Source organism: Nicotiana sylvestris, chromosome 3, assembly GCF_000393655.2.
Source record: "Nicotiana sylvestris chromosome 3, ASM39365v2, whole genome shotgun sequence".
NCBI classification, from domain to species: domain Eukaryota; kingdom Viridiplantae; phylum Streptophyta; class Magnoliopsida; order Solanales; family Solanaceae; genus Nicotiana; species Nicotiana sylvestris.
This window is the reverse complement of record NC_091059.1, coordinates 104,075,776-104,092,752: the sequence shown is the minus strand read 5'-3', so window position 1 is coordinate 104,092,752 and position 16,977 is coordinate 104,075,776. Positions and strand designations below refer to the sequence as shown.

The window sequence follows — 16,977 nt, the reverse complement described above, 5'->3', positions numbered from 1 at the left end:
ATAGTGTATCTACGGGATGACACGTTTAGGAATCACCTATGTAAGTGTGAAGTGTTAGCCGCTTCAAGGAGAATTTTGTAAGGCCATTTCTCTATGCACTTATGAAACCAGACGGTGTTCATGGCTGAAATGAACACAACAATGAGAACCAAAGACGGTTAAGGGTTGGTTGTGTGACTTGTGGTTGTCTAGGTATACACCAAAGTTTGACGGTTCAAAGATATCAAATCTACCGATTGATCGAGTATATCCGACATAAGTTCCCTACGGAAAGTTCAAAGGGAAACCTACTTATCCGGATGCAATTAATACTTGCTTACAAATCACACAGTTTTTCTATGCATATTTCCGTGATATAGCCATTCCCCATTCATGTGGGGGATTGTTGGGGTTTTTAAGCATTAATGAGGCTTAAAAGAGGGTGAATGGAAAATGGAGGGAAATGAAAATTTTAAGTGAAATTTTAAGTTTTCCCCCTTGATGAAGGAACATTGTCGCATATTGGAAGAGGAAGAGGTTTTTTATGGGTATATAAGCAATTGCTCTTCTTCTAGCTCTTAAAGAGTTGAGCAGAAGGCAAGCCTCACGTCGTCGTCGTCGTCGCTCGCTCGGCTCGACTTCGGCTTTGGATTTGGATTTGGGTTTGGTCAATTGATTGATTAATTTTTTGGACCAAATTTATTTGTTAATAGTAAAATATTAACAGAAATGTTATTAAATATTTGTTTTAATAACAGAATATTAATATTAAAATAAATATTAATATTAAATACTCCAATCCGTTTTTCAGTTATGTAACTGAAAATTAAACTACCCTCTTCAATTTTCCCTCTTTATTGTTGAGTAAATAGCCATTTATGTTATGACATTTATGTTGTGGCCGTTTTGCATAAATAGCCATTCTGAAGAGTTGCACCTCTTCAGATTTCAGCCCAACTTTAGCTATAAATACAAAACTATTCTGCTTAGAATTTCCATACGAATTTTCTGAGTTCTTCTCCTTCCTTCTGCATATTTTAATTTCAAAGAAAGCAACAGTAAGTGTGATTTGCTACTGAACTTTGTGTTCGCTGAAACACCGGGGTTTAAAGTACCACTACACCAGTGTGTAATTCGTTCTATTCTGGGAGGAAATAATCCATAATCTTGAGTACTAGGAGGGGATTAAATTCCTTAAGAAAACACTGTGAATTTAGTAGATTCGAATTATTTTTTGTTATTTTGTTTACATTTATGTTTATGTTCTTTTATTTTCTCCAAAATTATTTTACAAATACAGTTTGCTAACACTTAATATACAATGATTATGATACAGTGATCTGTCTAATAGGACCTGGATTCCTGCTCCAACTTACGCTGCGGCTCTTGCTGATCTGGCTCGTGGGGGTATTGTTTCTTTTTGGGCTGTCACCCACATTTTGAGCACTGTGAATTACGTAGTCAAACTAAGGCAATAAAATGTAATCAGACAAAGAGAGAGATTCCATGTGAAAAAATGCCCAGGTAATCAAATAATATGAACATAGTGAAGTCAATATTTTACCCACCACACCAGTTATACTTATATATTTCCTACTAGTCTCTATTTTATCTCGACAAGATATTGACTTACAGAAGAATTTCTCTTACTCCACCTTTCCTGTCCTTATATTAATTATAGAATTTCTAACTTATAGTATACCATTAAATGAGTTCTTTTTATGATTTTGTAAGATATTATAGCAAAAAATAGAGTAAAACTGTAAAAGGATAAGAGTATGAATCATGAATCAAAAAATTACTGCATACATTTAGGGGTGAACGTTCAGCTCAGATTGGATATATATATATGAAAATTTCGATCGAATTTTTTATTTTCAGATGGAAAAAATGACAATCCAAATAAGCTCAAATCAGATCAGATTTTTTAAGTTTGATTTTAGATTAATCAGCTTGGATATTTCAGGTTTTCGATTTTGTGCCTTATAAGTTGTGTTGTTGCTTCTTCTTACAAAAATAAATATGCAAATGATGATGCAACGGAAACAAGCAGCCTTGGCTTTTTCTTTGTACTATTTTTGGTAGATAAAGAATAAGCTGGAAGCAGATAGGCAGATGGTAGGGAAGACTGGCACACATCATTTCTCTAAGAATAAGTGAGTTTCACGATGAGTCCAACTCGTAATGACCCTTAGACTGTGTTATGGGGAACTGGGAATGCCTTCCAAGTCTAGAGTCTTATAAAAGTAGTAATGCCGCATTTCCTCTTCAGTTATCGTGAAATTTCTCAGGGCTCTTCTCTATGAAGAATGTCTCCTCGTTCTTCGTCCATTCCCGTTCGATGGAGAAAGAACTTCTTTCGGGTGTTCGGTCAGTCTTGCTTAGGCCGAGTAAGCAACTGAAGAAATTATGTACACAGGTTTTCAGTATTAGAAAGGTCTGGGTGATTGCAACATATTTTGGCTTGTAGTTAGCTCTGGTTAAGGTGGTGAATAAAGATGATAAGAATTAACAATAATAAAACCATATCCAAATAAAAGTATTCCACCGTTGACTCAGCAATTAGTACCAAATATATGAGCTAATATCTCATGGATAGGATATTGGAGTTATTAGTATTGGTATAAGGATAATGGACAAGGTATATAATTTTGAATTTTCGGGTATCCAAAAATCCGAAGTACCAAATTTGACATCCGATTCGAAATCCAAACATTTTAAAACTTAAATCTCAAATACAATATGTGATTCGAAAAAACAAACCAAAAATTCAAAATCGTATATCGGTTTGGATTCTGAGTTTGTCCAAACTATGTCCACCTCTACGTACATTAAACAGTGTAAAATGCAAAGAACTCGTACGTAATTGATCGTGTTTGAGGCTTTAATGGATGTGAGAGATTGAATCGCGCAAAGATTCGTAATCCAGAAAACAATCTTAGATTATAGTACTACTGAGATTAATACTCAGATCTTCAAAAGAGAACAGACGTATGCTTCATCTTCGTGTCATGCCTGTCGTATTTTTACCCCCAAAAAATGCCAAAAAGAGGAAACCTACTTTTTGTAAGATCCGTCTACGACAAATTTTTTCAGTTTCACAGAAATTGATTCATAAATTCAGTACTTGAAAATTATTAAATTGTTTTCTTTTATTTTTCTCAAAGAAGCATTAATGGTTTTCAGGATCGAGTAAATCCAAGCATATTTCTAATTTCCATGTTTTGACTTTTAAAAAAAAAAAAAAAACCTTGAGATTCTTTTACACTAAAGCAAGATACCCCACCTCTTCCATCTGCAGCCGAATCCCTCTCTAACTCTTTTATTCCCAACTCGGACTTCTCCTCCTCTTCCCTGAAAACAAGCTGTAACCTCTAACAGAATTTTATACTATAAACTTAAAACATAATAATCCAGAAAATATTCCCATTAATTGAATGATTAGAATATTATAAAAGTCTTGTAAAAACGTGTCATCGTCATATATAAAGGGGTGGCCTGCCTTTTGATCTAAAAAAAGTTGAAGCCCCATAACTCCACCTTTCTTTTCACACTCGCAAAAACTTTCAGACCCCCATGGACGTGGAGTCTGGGACACCACAGCCACCTCTTCCACCGCCGCCGTCGAGCGGCAGACAATCTCCGTTGACCCGTCTCAATGATTACATGGCAGAAAGCCGAGTGGGCAAGCGTTTCAAGCTGAAGCAACGTAACACCACCTTCACCACTGAGCTTCGTGCTGGCACCACAACGTTCCTTACTATGGCGTATATCTTAGCCGTTAACGCTTCTATTCTCTCTGATTCCGGCGGTACTTGTTCTGTTTCTGACTGTATTCAGTTATGCTCCGATCCCACTGTCTCGCCGAATAACTGCACCGGTAACCATAATCTCCAACTCATAACTCCTGATGCTTCCTGTAAATTTGAACCCGTTAACCCGGGTTATTCCGCCTGCCTTGATAGAACCCGGAAAGATTTGATTGTAGCAACTGTGGCTTCTTCTCTCATGGGGTGTCTAATTATGGGAGTATTTGCGAATTTGCCGTTAGCGTTAGCTCCTGGAATGGGCATTAATGCTTACTTCGCGTACACGGTTGTTGGGTTTCATGGTTCGGGAAATGTTTCCTATCAAAGCGCATTAGCCGCAGTTTTCATCGAAGGAATTTTATTTATACTCATTTCAGCTATCGGTTTACGTGCAAAGTTAGCTAAACTGATTCCTAAACCAGTCCGAATCTCCTCCGGCGCCGGCATTGGGCTTTTCCTCGCTTTCATTGGGCTACAGAACAACCAGGGTATTGGACTCGTTGGATACAGCCCATCAACACTCGTCACACTTGCAGGCTGCCCGCGGTCATCTCGGGCAGGAGTAGCTCCGGTAATGGCCGCCGTAAACGGCACCATGACTCTCATCCCTGGGGGCTCCGTTTCCGGTGATATATTATGTTTGCATGATCGCATGGAGAGTCCAACGCTTTGGCTCGGTATAGTTGGATTTGTCATAATATCTTATTGTTTGTCTAAAAACATTAAAGGTGCAATGATTTATGGCATCATCTTTGTCACAGCGATTTCGTGGTTCAGAAACACAAAAGTCACCGTTTTTCCAAATACTCCGGCGGGGAATTCCGCGTACGAATATTTCAAACAAGTCGTTGATGTTCACAAAATTGAGAGCACAGCTGGGGCTTTGAGTTTTAAAGGCATAGGTAAAGGTCATTTCTGGGAAGCTTTGATAACTTTCTTATATGTAGATATATTGTCTACCACCGGAACTCTGTATTCAATGGCGCACTTCGCCGGTTTCGCCGACGAAAACGGAAATTTCGAGGGACAATATTTTGCCTTCTTGTCGGACGCATCATCGATCGTTATAGGTTCACTGTTAGGGACGTCACCGGTAACGACGTTTATTGAATCGTCAACGGGTATAAAGGAAGGTGGTAGAACAGGGATGACGGCGTTAACGGCGGCGGGATATTTTTTTCTGGCGTTTTTTTTCACGCCGTTATTAGCTTCGATACCGGCGTGGGCTGTTGGGCCGCCGTTAATAGTAGTGGGAGTGATGATGATGAAGTCTGTGGTAGAAGTGGAGTGGGATGACATGAGGCAAGCAATACCGGCGTTTGTGACGTTGATTTTGACGCCGTTAACTTATTCAATTGCGTATGGCTTGATCGGCGGAATTGGGACTTACATTGTTTTAAATTTGGGGGATTGGTGTGTGGGATTGTTGAGGAAATTTGGGATAATTAAGGGGTCGAGAAGTAATATCGCTGTTTTGGATAATGGGGTTAAAGAGATTAGAAATATTTAATTGTGTAAAGCATATTTGAGTTGATTGATTAGAGATGACTTATATATTGTCTTTTTGCAGTTTCCTTTTGTATGGTAGTGGTTTTTAGAGTGGCCGAATTTCTATTTCAATTTTTAGAATAGATAGAAGAATTTTTTAAAGATTCAATGTGTAAACATTTTACAGGAATTTACCACTCCATTAATAGGAAAATACCTTTGTAAAGTTGGTAATCAATGTCATCGATCATTTCTCGACTTTGGGAACATTATATTTGAAACCTCCTTATTGACAAGACATGAGTTGTGATTCGATGGTTAAATATGTACCATAGTGTTATAAGGATGAGATTTTTGTTTTTGCATATTCTTTATTTAAAATACGGTTTACATTGGTTATAGTGGCGAATTTAGGATTTTAAAATCATGGATGTTCGACGATAAAAATTCTAAAAAACGAGGAAAAATAAGTTTAGTAGTGGACTAGTGGTTGCTCACTCAATATTTATCTAATATTTTTATAATTACCTATGCAAATTTTTTAAACCCGATGAAAGAAAAAAAATAAATGAGAAAGGAAGGTATGATTCCTCTGGATATTATATTAGAAATTACGTACTACTGGATATCTTTTGATCCAACTTAGAACATCAGATCAATTGACCTGAAAGACGGGATATGATTGAGTACTCACATGTATTCACCATATAATTTTGCTATGCCATGTGCGAACATTTGACTTTTAATTAGTATTTACTAGAAGGTCTAAACTCTAAACATAACGATTGGATCTTAAGTGTTTGAGATATAAAATGTCTTATATTGAATGTATAAAATATATTATAAAGGTGTGAAAAAGAGTTAAAAATGACTCCACTAATTACTTTTAAATTTATTTGAACACTCATTCTTTGCAAATTCGACAATGAACAAAACATATTTCCACTCTATGGTATTTCTTTGAAGTCGAAAAAAAAAATAGTTGGTTGAAGTTACAGTTGTGTTTGAATTTAAACTTTATTTAGAAGAAGTTAGTGATAATTGATGATTTGTGAGTGGAAATAAGTATTCACTTGTATACATTCAAATCAATATTTCAACATTTCATTTAAAGTTTAAACATTATAATTTAGTATTTGCAAATTCTCATAATCAAATTAGTATTTTGTATTGGAAAAAAACTGAATTTATATTAAAAATGATGTGGCATGACACGTGGATTAGTTGAATGGTCAAAGAACAGCAATTGACTAAGAGGCACGGTGAAAACAGCCACGGGAAGAAGAATTTAAATAAGCACGAGACGACGTATAGATACGAGTCTCGTACCAATTTAAATTATTTACAGCCAACGGATTAGAAGGCATTGAAAGCAAGGATCAGATGACAGAAAGGAGTCCAAATTCATTATTAAATGTCTGATACGTTATAAAGTTGGTATTTAATAGGAATGATTGTATAACGGCTTATTTAATGTCATTTATTGCTCATGATTATATCATTAAAGCTGAGGCTTTATTCCTTTACCTAGAATGATCTATAAAAGGAAGAAGTATCATCATTTGTAAGGACACGGAATACTATTGAGAATTCATTGAAATACTTATCTATTTACCTTCTACCATTGTTCTCAAAAGTATTTTATTTTTTGTCTCCTGATTATCAGTAACCCGAATTTCTCTTTTAGCTTTGACCAAGGACTCAGATTTTTGGTTAAACAAATTGGTTCCGTTACCGGAAATCTGATAATCTTTCCTTTTAAGCTATATCTTATCTATTATCGTCACCATGTCAAACAATAACGCCGATAACAACAGTAACAACACATTGGGAAACCGTGAGAATCAAATACATCAAAATCAAGATATCGTGGTTCCTCTCCTTTAAATTCACCACGTCAATCTCGTGAAGGCACTCCTGTTACTGAATCCCGTGCTGATCAACAAGAACAATCTGAACATTTTGAAGGAGTTACAACTGAAGCTTTGCAAAAGCTAATCGATGCACAAGTCGGCAAAGCTCTTCAGGCACTTGTTAGTCGATTGCCTGCTGCGCCACCTACACCGACTCCTAATAATAATACATTGGAGAACCCCCGTTCTGGTCTTGATAATTCTGGAAACGGAGCAACCCCCAGTGAACCACAAGAAGGGGGACCAGGTAATTTAAATAATTCATATTTGCAAAATTTAGTACTAACCTTGCAGAAACAGCTGAAGGAACAAAATGAGCGAATAGAACAAATCCCTGGAGTTCCACCTGTAATAAAAGGAGTAGACATGGACAAATACTCACAACAGCCATGGAAGCCTAGTGCTGCTCCCCTTCCAATTCCGAAAAAATTCAAAATGCATGACATCCCGAAATATGATGGTACTACAGACCCACGTGACCACGTGACTGCATTTACAACCGGCGTGAAAGGCAACGACTTGACCAAACAAGAAATTGAATCAGTATTGGTCAAGAAATTTGGAGAAACACTCACCAAGGGTGCATTAACCTGGTATTCTCTTTTATCTGAAAATTCTATTAATTCTTTTGCTGAGCTTGCAGATTCTTTTATTAAAGCACATTCGGGAGCACAAAAAGTTGAGAAAAGGATGGAAGATATTTTCAAAATCAAACAAGGGGATTCGGAGTTGCTTAGAAACTTCGTTGATAGATTCCAACGTGAAAGAATGACTCTACCTCGTGTGCCAGACAATTGGGCTGCTATAGCTTTTGCAAGTAATTTAAATGACAAAAGTTCTGAAGCCACGAGACGACTCAAAGAAAGTCTTAGAGAATTTCCTGCAACTACATGGAATGATGTTTACAACAGGTATAGCACGAAGCTGCGAATCGAAGAAGATACCGTACCTAAGCTCCATCATGAAGAAAGGGGCGGTACCCGAAGGTCAGATTCCGAAAAAAGATCAGGTAAAAACAGGTACGATCCATATATGGGACCCGCAGGAAAGGACCCACGGTCGAAGCAAGATAACCAGCAATACGATCAAAAGTCAAGGAATCGGGATTCTGGCTCTTCTTCAAAGTTCAGGAATGATCGGAATAGACAAGAATCACGTGATGATGACAGAAGTTTAAAGGCACGATTCGGTGGATATAATTTTAACGTCTCTACCTCCGAGCTCGTAGCTGTTTTAAGAAGCATGGGAGATAAGGTACGGTGGCCGAAAGAAATGCGGTCAAATCCAAGTAGACGCAATCCGGATCATTGGTGCGAATTTCACAACGATCACGGGCACAAAACTTCAGAATGCAGATTCCTGCAAAGTGAAGTAGATCATTTATTGAAGCAAGGATACCTCACTGAGTTATTTAGTGAGAAAGGAAAACAAGCTTATATGAAAAACAGACAAGAACCACCACAACCTCCTTCACCCAAGAGGACAGTGAATGTCATAAGCGGGGGAGAAGATATTCATGGCATAACTTACACAGCTTCCAACAAGGTTTCTAAGGTAACGATTACACACGGGAAACGGGTGCGGCAGGTCCTTGACAATGAAAGCATTTCGTTCGATGACGCAGATAACGAAGGAGTGACAACTCCACATAATGATGCACTGGTAATATCTTTACTTGTATATGATACTAATGTAAAGCGAGTTTTGATTGATCCAGGAAGTTCTGTAAATATTATATTACTAAGGGTACTGCGGGAAATGCAAGCTGAAGACAAAATGTTACCCAAGGCGCACACCTTGTCAGGCTTCGACAATTCAAGTGTAGTAACAAAAGGTGAGGTAATACTAACAACTTTTGCTATGGGTGTTGTGAAGGAAACTAAATTTCAGGTAGTTGATATGGAAATGGCCTACAATATGATCATGGGAAGGCCATGGATACACGATATGGATGTTGTCCCATCAACCCTGCATCAGGTTATCAAATTCCCATCACCATGGGGAATTTGTCAAATTCGTGGGGATCAGCAGATGGCCAGAAATGTCAACGCTGTAACAAGTACGAGCGCCGTAAATAAAGCAAAATAGCAATTACAGGAAACAGTTGAAAGTAAAAAAGATCAAACTTCAACTGAACAAGAGAAAACAGATTTGGACTCAAGGCCTGACACAATTCAAGAACCTGAAGAGAATGAAAGCATCAAAACGACGATTGAAGAGCTTGATGCAGTGATGTTATTTGATCAACAGCCTGAACGGAAGGTTTATATCGGGGCTAATTTAAACACGAACATGCGAGGTATGATAATCGAATTTTTAAAAGCTAACTTAGATTGCTTTGCTTGGTCCCACGCTGATATGACAGGGATACCACCAAATGTGATGACTCACAAACTCAACGAGGACCCTTCTTTCACACCAATAAAGCAAAAGAAACGGAAACAAGGTGCTTTCAAGAACCAGGTGATTCAGGATGAAGTCCAAAAATTATTAAAAATCGGATCAATCCGTGAGGTAAAATATCCTACTTGGTTAGCTAATACGGTGGTTGTACCCAAGAAAAATGGTAAGTGGTGTGTTTGTGTAGATTATACTGATTTAAATAAAGCCTGTCCAAAAGATTCCTTTCCCTTACCACATATAGATCAACTAATTGATGCGACCGCATGTCATGAACTTTTAAGTTTTTTAGATGCATACTCAGGATATAATCAAATCAAAATGGATCCTGGTGATGAAGAAAAAACTTCTTTCATCACAGACAGGGGGACTTATTGTTATAAAGTAATGCCCTTTGGTCTCAAAAATGCTGGGGCAACCTATCAAAGGTTGGTCACCAAAATGTTCCAAGAACATTTAGGGAAAACAATGGAGGTATATATAGACGATATGCTCGTCAAAACCCAGCAATCTCATGATCATATTTCTCATCTATCTATTACTTTTGAAATTTTGCGAAAATTTAATATGAAACTCAACCCAGAAAAATGTGCATTTGGAGTTGCATCAGGTAAGTTTTTGGGTTTTCTTGTTTCTAACCGTGGTATTGAAGTGAATCCTTCTCAGATCAAAGCAATAGAAGAAATCCCGGATATCCTTACTAATAAAAAGGAAGTACAACGATTAACGGGAAGAATTGCAGCTTTGGGGAGATTTATTTCCAAATCCTCAGAAAGGTGTTTTAAGTTTTTCTCTGCACTTAAAAAGCAAGATCATTTTGAATGGAATGAAGATTGTCAGCAAGCCCTTAGAAATTTGAAAACTTATTTGTCAAAACCACCGTTGTTGGCAAAATCGAAGGTAGGAGAAAAACTTCTCATTTATCTGGTCGTATCTGAAGTCGCGGTAAGTGTTGTTTTAGTCGCGAGGACCAAGGTAAACAATCTCCTATTTATTACGTAAGTAAGTCCTTATTGGAAGCTGAGACACGATACCCACAGTTAGAAAAATTAGCATTAGCTTTGGTCATGGCATCTAGAAAGTTAAGACCTTATTTTCAATGTCATCCCATTGTTGTAGTTACTGCTTTTCCGCTTCGAAATATTTTGCATAAACATGAACTTTCAGGAAGATTAGCAAAATGGGCTATAGAACTAAGTGAATATGAAGTTATTTATCAACCCAGGACCGCTATAAAGTCTCAAGTACTAGCTGATTTCGTGGCTGATTTTAGCCAGGGGATGCATTTAGAAGCAGAAAAAGAATTATTAGTTTTTAATGGTGCGAACCCGGGGACTTGGGTTTTATACACTGACGGTTCATCTAATGTAAAAGGGGCAGGCTTAGGAATAGTCCTCGTACCACCTGCGGGTGAGACCATTAGACAGGCTATAAAATGTCATTCTATAACTAACAATGAAGCAGAATATGAAGCTGTAATTGCAGGTTTAGAATTGGCACGAGAACTCGGCATAACACAGATTATAATCAAGAGTGATTCTCAACTCGTGGTTAATCAGATGCTGGGGACTTACACAGCCAGAGAGTCACGAATGCAAGAATACCTCGCAAAGGTACGGGAGTTAGTAAAGCAATTCCAAACTTGGAAAGTAGTGCAAGTCCCAAGAGATGAGAATGTAGAGGCAGATGCTTTAGCAAACCTTGCATCCGCAGCAGACGTGGCAAACAATACAGATGCTTCAGTCATACATCTATTTCATTCCGTTCTTGAACCTGACAAAAACGAGGTAAATTTTAATCATCTAACATGGGATTGGAGAAATGAAATTGTTGCCTTTTTACAGCACGGAACCGTGCCTAATGACAAAGGAAAGGCTTACGCGCTTCGCAAAAAAGCTGCACGATATTGTTTATATCAAGGTAATCTTTATCGAAAGATGTTCGGCGGACCACTAGCAAGGTGTCTCGGCCCTTCTCAAACCGAATATGTCATGAGAGAAGTACATGAAGGACATTGTGGGAATCACGCAGGAGGACGGTCACTGGTAAGAACGTTAATTCGCACAGGATATTATTGGCCTAAGATGGAAGAAGAGGCAACCAGTTTCGTGTCCAAATGTGATAAATGTCAAAGGTACGGCAATAATATGCACAGACCAGCTGAGTTACTACATCCTGTTTTAGCCCCTTGGCCCTTTATGAAATGGGGAATGGATATCGTAGGTCCACTTCCACAAGCAAAAGGTCAGGTAAAATTTCTACTTGTACTTACAGATTATTTCACTAAATGGGTAGAAGCAGGGGCATTTAAACAGGTACGAGAAAAAGAAGTTAAAGACTTCATATGGCGAAATATAATATGTCGCTTTGGAGTACCAAAGGAGATCGTATGTGACAATGAACCACAATTCATTGGAGCACAAGTTACAGAATTTCTTCAAAGTTGGCAGATCAAAAGAATAACATCTACGCCATATCATCCAGTGGGGAATGGACAAGCGGAATCAACTAACAAAGTTATTATCAATAACTTGAAAAAGAGGTTACAAGATTCAAAAGGTAATTGGCCTGAGGTGTTACCCGGAGTACTATGGGCTTATCGTACAACGACCAAAACAGGCACTGGAGAAACACCATTTTCGATGGTTTATGGTACGGAAGCCTTAATACCAGTTGAAATAGGTGAGCCAAGCACACGGTACGATCAGGCAACGGAGGAATCCAATAATGAAGAGATGCGGGTTAGCCTAGATTTACTTGAAAGAAGAAGAGAATCTGCTTTGATAAGGATGGCAACACAAAAGCAAGTAATAGAACGATATTACAATAGGAAAGCACGCCTCAGATTTTTCAAAATTGGGGACTTCGTGCTTAAAAAGGTGTTCCAATCTACAAAAGCTGTTAACTCAGGAAAGCTAAGTCCAACATGGGAAGGACCATACAAAGTTCGTGGCATTGCGGGAAAAGGAGCATACCAGTTGGAAACAATGGATGGTAAAGTTTTACCCTCACATTGGAATGCTGTCCACTTAAAAAGATATTACTTTTAAGAAAGTACCTACGGTCAGGTATCATCATGTAAAAATTCTTCTCTTGGTTTATTAATATTTTACTAACGATTTTAGATGCTAGGGCTAAATATCCTAACTCGTGCCAAATGATGAGTCACAACCTGCAAGGCAAAATGGAGTATGCTTAAATTCCTAGCCCAGGGTTACAATTAATCTGATGGAAATACACACGAGTTAGGCAGTCTTCATCTATAATCACACCGTCGAGTCCCGTATATCTTTCTGTTTCAGGAAAAGGGCCAAAGTAAAAGAAATAAACAAGTGCTCGAGGCTTCATACTTCACCGCTCAAACACTTGGGGGACTACATATTATACACAGATAGGTGCAAAGAAACAGATACGAGTATCGAATAAAAATCGGCCACAAAGAAGCAAGTGTTGAGAAGAAGTTACGAAGTCTTCAGCATTCATGAGAACAACAGAGTCATCTCTCAAACTCATAAACAAAGTCACCTCTCAAACCCTTCTTAACATATAAAGATAGGGTCATGACTATGTACTGAAACAGGTTATAAAAAAAAACCTTGTTTAGTTTATGTTATTTACAAATCTGTTACAAGAAAAACAGTTACGAGAAAAGTTGTAGATGTATTGTAATACATGTAACAGTCAAACACTTGTTAAAAGTTTATGAATGAAAACTTGCCAAAGTTGTTTCATACAAAACGTGTGTTTTCCTATTACTTTCATCGTATTTTAACACCATTATGAAGTTGAGACGTCTTCTTCATTAAGTGTCGATAAAATAAAAGGGCCCTCTTTTATAAGCCTCATGTCAATAAGTCATGGGAAGAATCATAAAGCATTTTCAAAGGATAAAAATGCTAAACTATTCTATAAGTCCTAAATAAGTAAAGAAAAGGCAAGAGTAGAACACATTGAAGTACTAATAAAACTTCTTGATATAATTAAAAAGACTAAGTAGAAACTTAGTCAATAAAAGTTTATACAAGTGCCCCATTATGATAACTGGGGACTTTCACCAAAAATCCTTTAAAAAAACTAAGGGATAAAACCATCATTCAATTGAGGGGGTTGTCACGGAAGCTTCAACTTCCACAGACTGGGTTGTAGAAGTTTCACCCTCTGAAGCTGGAATAGCAACATTTTCAGGAACTTCAAGGGCAGGAGAAGGAGTATCAGTAGACTGTTGGCTTTTCTCGATGGTATCTATGACTTTGGCCAGTTCAGACTGCAAGTCAAAACCCTCTTGAGCAGCTTCCGTCAAAGCATCACGACGAGAATTCAGAAAAGCCCAACTCACTTCTATGTTAAAATTTTCCTCTAGAAGTCCATATTCCTTTTCCCACATAGCAAGATCGTTTTTTAAAATTTGATTTTCAGCTAAATGGGAATCAAGGGAAGCTTCAAGAGAAGCATGAGAACTCTTCAAGGCTTGAATCTCGTCAGAAGAAGTCTGTAAGTCAGCCTGAGCTTGAGTCAAGCTTTGCACTAACTCTCCTGCATATTCTTCCTTTTTAGCCAAAAGTGCCTTCAGCTCTCTAACTTCTTCACTAGCTCTGGATAATTGTTCTGACAAAGAGCATTCCAAAAGCTCTTTGTCTCTTTTCAATTGGCTTGATGAGGCTTTGACTGTTGCCAGTTCAGAAGTTAAACCACGGTTTTGCTGCTCTAGGAGGTTTTTATCTTCTTGCAACTCTTCTATAGTCCCTTGAGCATTTTCGAACTGTTCCTTCCAGTTGGTTGCTTCAAGTTGGGCTCCCCTAGCTATTTCCTCAGCCTCGTGGACAGACTTTTCAGACTCACGAGCTTTTCTTTCCAGTAAGGAAATTCTTCTCATTAATTCCGTGCTAATAAGGTTAGCCTACAGAGGTAAGTCATGGAAATGAGAAATTGAAGATAATTTAAAAAAAAAAGAAAAAAACTTGTTGGTAGAAATACCTTCAAAGTAGAATGAACTACGTCGTTCATCAAAGTTAAGCAGCTATGGCTCTCCATCTTCTTCTTCTCGATATCTCCAATTAGAGGTTCGAGCCAAACATCGGCTCTGCCGGTCTTCCTCAGGAGGCTATGATTGGCAGGAACCTCCAAAGTAACACTTCTCATTGTCATATTTCCGCTGCTAGAACCTGTCTCTGTATGATGAACAGAGGGAAGAGGAGCAGCGGAGGGAATGGAAGGAATGGAGGGAAAAGATGTAGAAACCAACACCGGAGCAGAAGCAAGTGCGGTTGAAGCAGCCAAGGGAACAGATATAGGAGCAGTAGAAATTGGCAAACAAACGGAAGTTGTTAAAGATGGTAAAGAAACACTAACGGCAGGCAGAGGAATGGAGGAAATAGGAACAAATGAGGAAAGAAGAGCTTCATCAAAAACAGGTCCGAGCTCGCCACTCCCGAAACCACTATAAAAAAGGTGCTGAATTGACTCATTATTATCTCTTGGTTCGGCATCCTCATCAGATTGAATCAAAACAGGCTCGGTGGTGGAGGTACGAGCAGGAGTGTTTTCAATTTCATTATCAATGATTATTCGTCTCCTGGCCCTTGGCCTGGTAATTAGGGAGGTACCCTCCTCTTCTTCTTCAGAACTTTCCTTTGTAGCTTTTCTTTTAGGCAGCAAGGCTCGAGCCTTATCTAAATCCAGAGCAGCATTCGCAGACATGCGAATGGCCATAGCTACTTCAGCTGTCATTCCTCTAATGCCAAATCCTGATTAAAGAATGGATATACATGATTAAAGTTGAGGAAAAAGTGCTTAACATGTAAAATAAAAAAAAAAATTAAAAAAAGGGGGGGATACCATGTGTTTTGACTTTCCAGCCATGTAAAGAAAAAAATTGATTTCCAAGTTCTCTGCTCCCTAGTAGCAATCTTCAAAAGTGAGTCTACCCAACCACGAAAGTTGGGAATAGGTTCCACATCTCCCATGGTTGCTACAAAAAACCAAGAAGGGACGAGGTTAAAAACAACATTCTTTTGAAATTCTCAAAAGTAGGTACGGTAAATAAGAGGAAACTTACGTTCAAAATTCCACTTCTCAGGAAAGGGAATATTTGTTTCGCCAATCAAATCCACTGTACGGACAGCAACGTAACGGATATACCATCCACGATCTTTGTCATCCTCAGGGTTTACCAAAACTTTTTTGCTCCTTGCAGTTAAGGTGAAAACCCCATGGCGTATTAAGTTGGGATGGTATAGATGAATGAGATGAGAAAAGGTGAAATTGACATTGGCCTTGGATGATAAATATCTCAAACAAGCCACTGTTCTCCACACCAATGGACCAATTTGGGCCAAACAAATGGTAAAGAAACGACAAAAATCGAGAATAACTGGGTCAATCGGAGGATTAAAACCTAAAGTGAAGGGGTAAGTGTAAACAGAAGAATACCCATTTCTAAAAGAGGAAATTCTTTGATTTGGGGAAGGAATTGACATTCGGAGACTATCCTTCCAGTTACAATCTCTTCTTATGGTGGGGATTGTAAGCTCGGTTACTAATGTTGGGTAAGTATCGGCTCTTTCTAAATTTTTAATTTGTTTTTGAAGAGACGTTTTGTCACTTTCAAAAGACAAATCGCCGGGAACTATATCATCAACTGAGGGTTCTTGAGAAGTATCAAGAATTTCCCTACTTTTAGAAGAAGGGGCTTTTGGGATAAAATTCCTTGAAGAAGAACCAGAGGAACCGCCTCGCGTAGATTCTAACCCTGTTCGAGGCCTACTTCTTCCGCCTCTTCTGTGTCTAACAGGGGCGTTGGGGAACTGATCTAGAATTGGAACTTTTTTACGGTTAGGGTTTGAAGAAGACATTGTTAAGAAGAAAATATGTGCTGAAGATTTGTGAAGAAGACAAAGGAAGACAAAGTTATGTGTAAAATGGGAACCGTCAACTTTTTAAGTATAATGATGAAAAGCCTATAATAAAGGCAGCTATCACTTCGTAAATAGTGAGAATGAAGAAGTCTCGAAGAAGGGTATGAATAGCGGAATCAATTATAAAATGACACATGGACAGAACATTAAATGGAAAAGACTGCTGAGACGTTAGTACTGTCATGAGCATTAATTGTGGCAAAAGTTCTTTTTACATGAAGATCCACTTCCCAATTATTTAATTGATAAAAAAATGGAAAGTGGGGGGACTATCTGTATTGGAAAAAAACTGAATTTATATTAAAAATGATGTGGCATGACACGTGGATTAGTTGAATGGTCAAAGAACAGCAATTGACTAAGAGGCACGGTGAAAACAGCCACGGGAAGAAGAATTTAAATAAGCACGAGACGACGTATAGATACGAGTCTCGTACCAATTTAAATTATTTACAGCCAACGGATTAGAAGGCA

General features: G+C 38.1%; 1 protein-coding gene and 1 long non-coding RNA gene across 2 annotated transcripts; one reads left to right on the top strand and one right to left on the bottom strand.

Moving 5' to 3' along the window:
* The first annotated feature begins 3,309 nt into the window (after positions 1-3,309).
* On the top strand, positions 3,310-5,510 carry LOC104212607 (adenine/guanine permease AZG1). Its single transcript, XM_009761919.2, has one exon. The coding sequence runs from the start codon at positions 3,556-3,558 to the stop codon at positions 5,296-5,298; it is 1,743 nt and encodes a 580-aa protein (XP_009760221.1). The 5' UTR covers positions 3,310-3,555; the 3' UTR covers positions 5,299-5,510.
* Positions 5,511-15,128: 9,618 nt separating this feature from the next.
* Positions 15,129-15,459, bottom strand: LOC138886896 (uncharacterized). Its single transcript, XR_011405853.1, has 2 exons — positions 15,425-15,459; positions 15,129-15,333 (listed from the first exon to the last, which is right to left on the bottom strand). It is a non-coding gene; the product is annotated as an uncharacterized lncRNA (long non-coding RNA).
* Between the last annotated feature and the right edge of the window lie 1,518 nt (positions 15,460-16,977).

Excerpts from the sequence above, each read along its gene's own strand:
- LOC104212607 (XM_009761919.2), top strand. The coding sequence starts at position 3,556 with ATGGACGTGGAGTCTGGGACACCACAGCCACCTCTTCCACCGCCGCCG.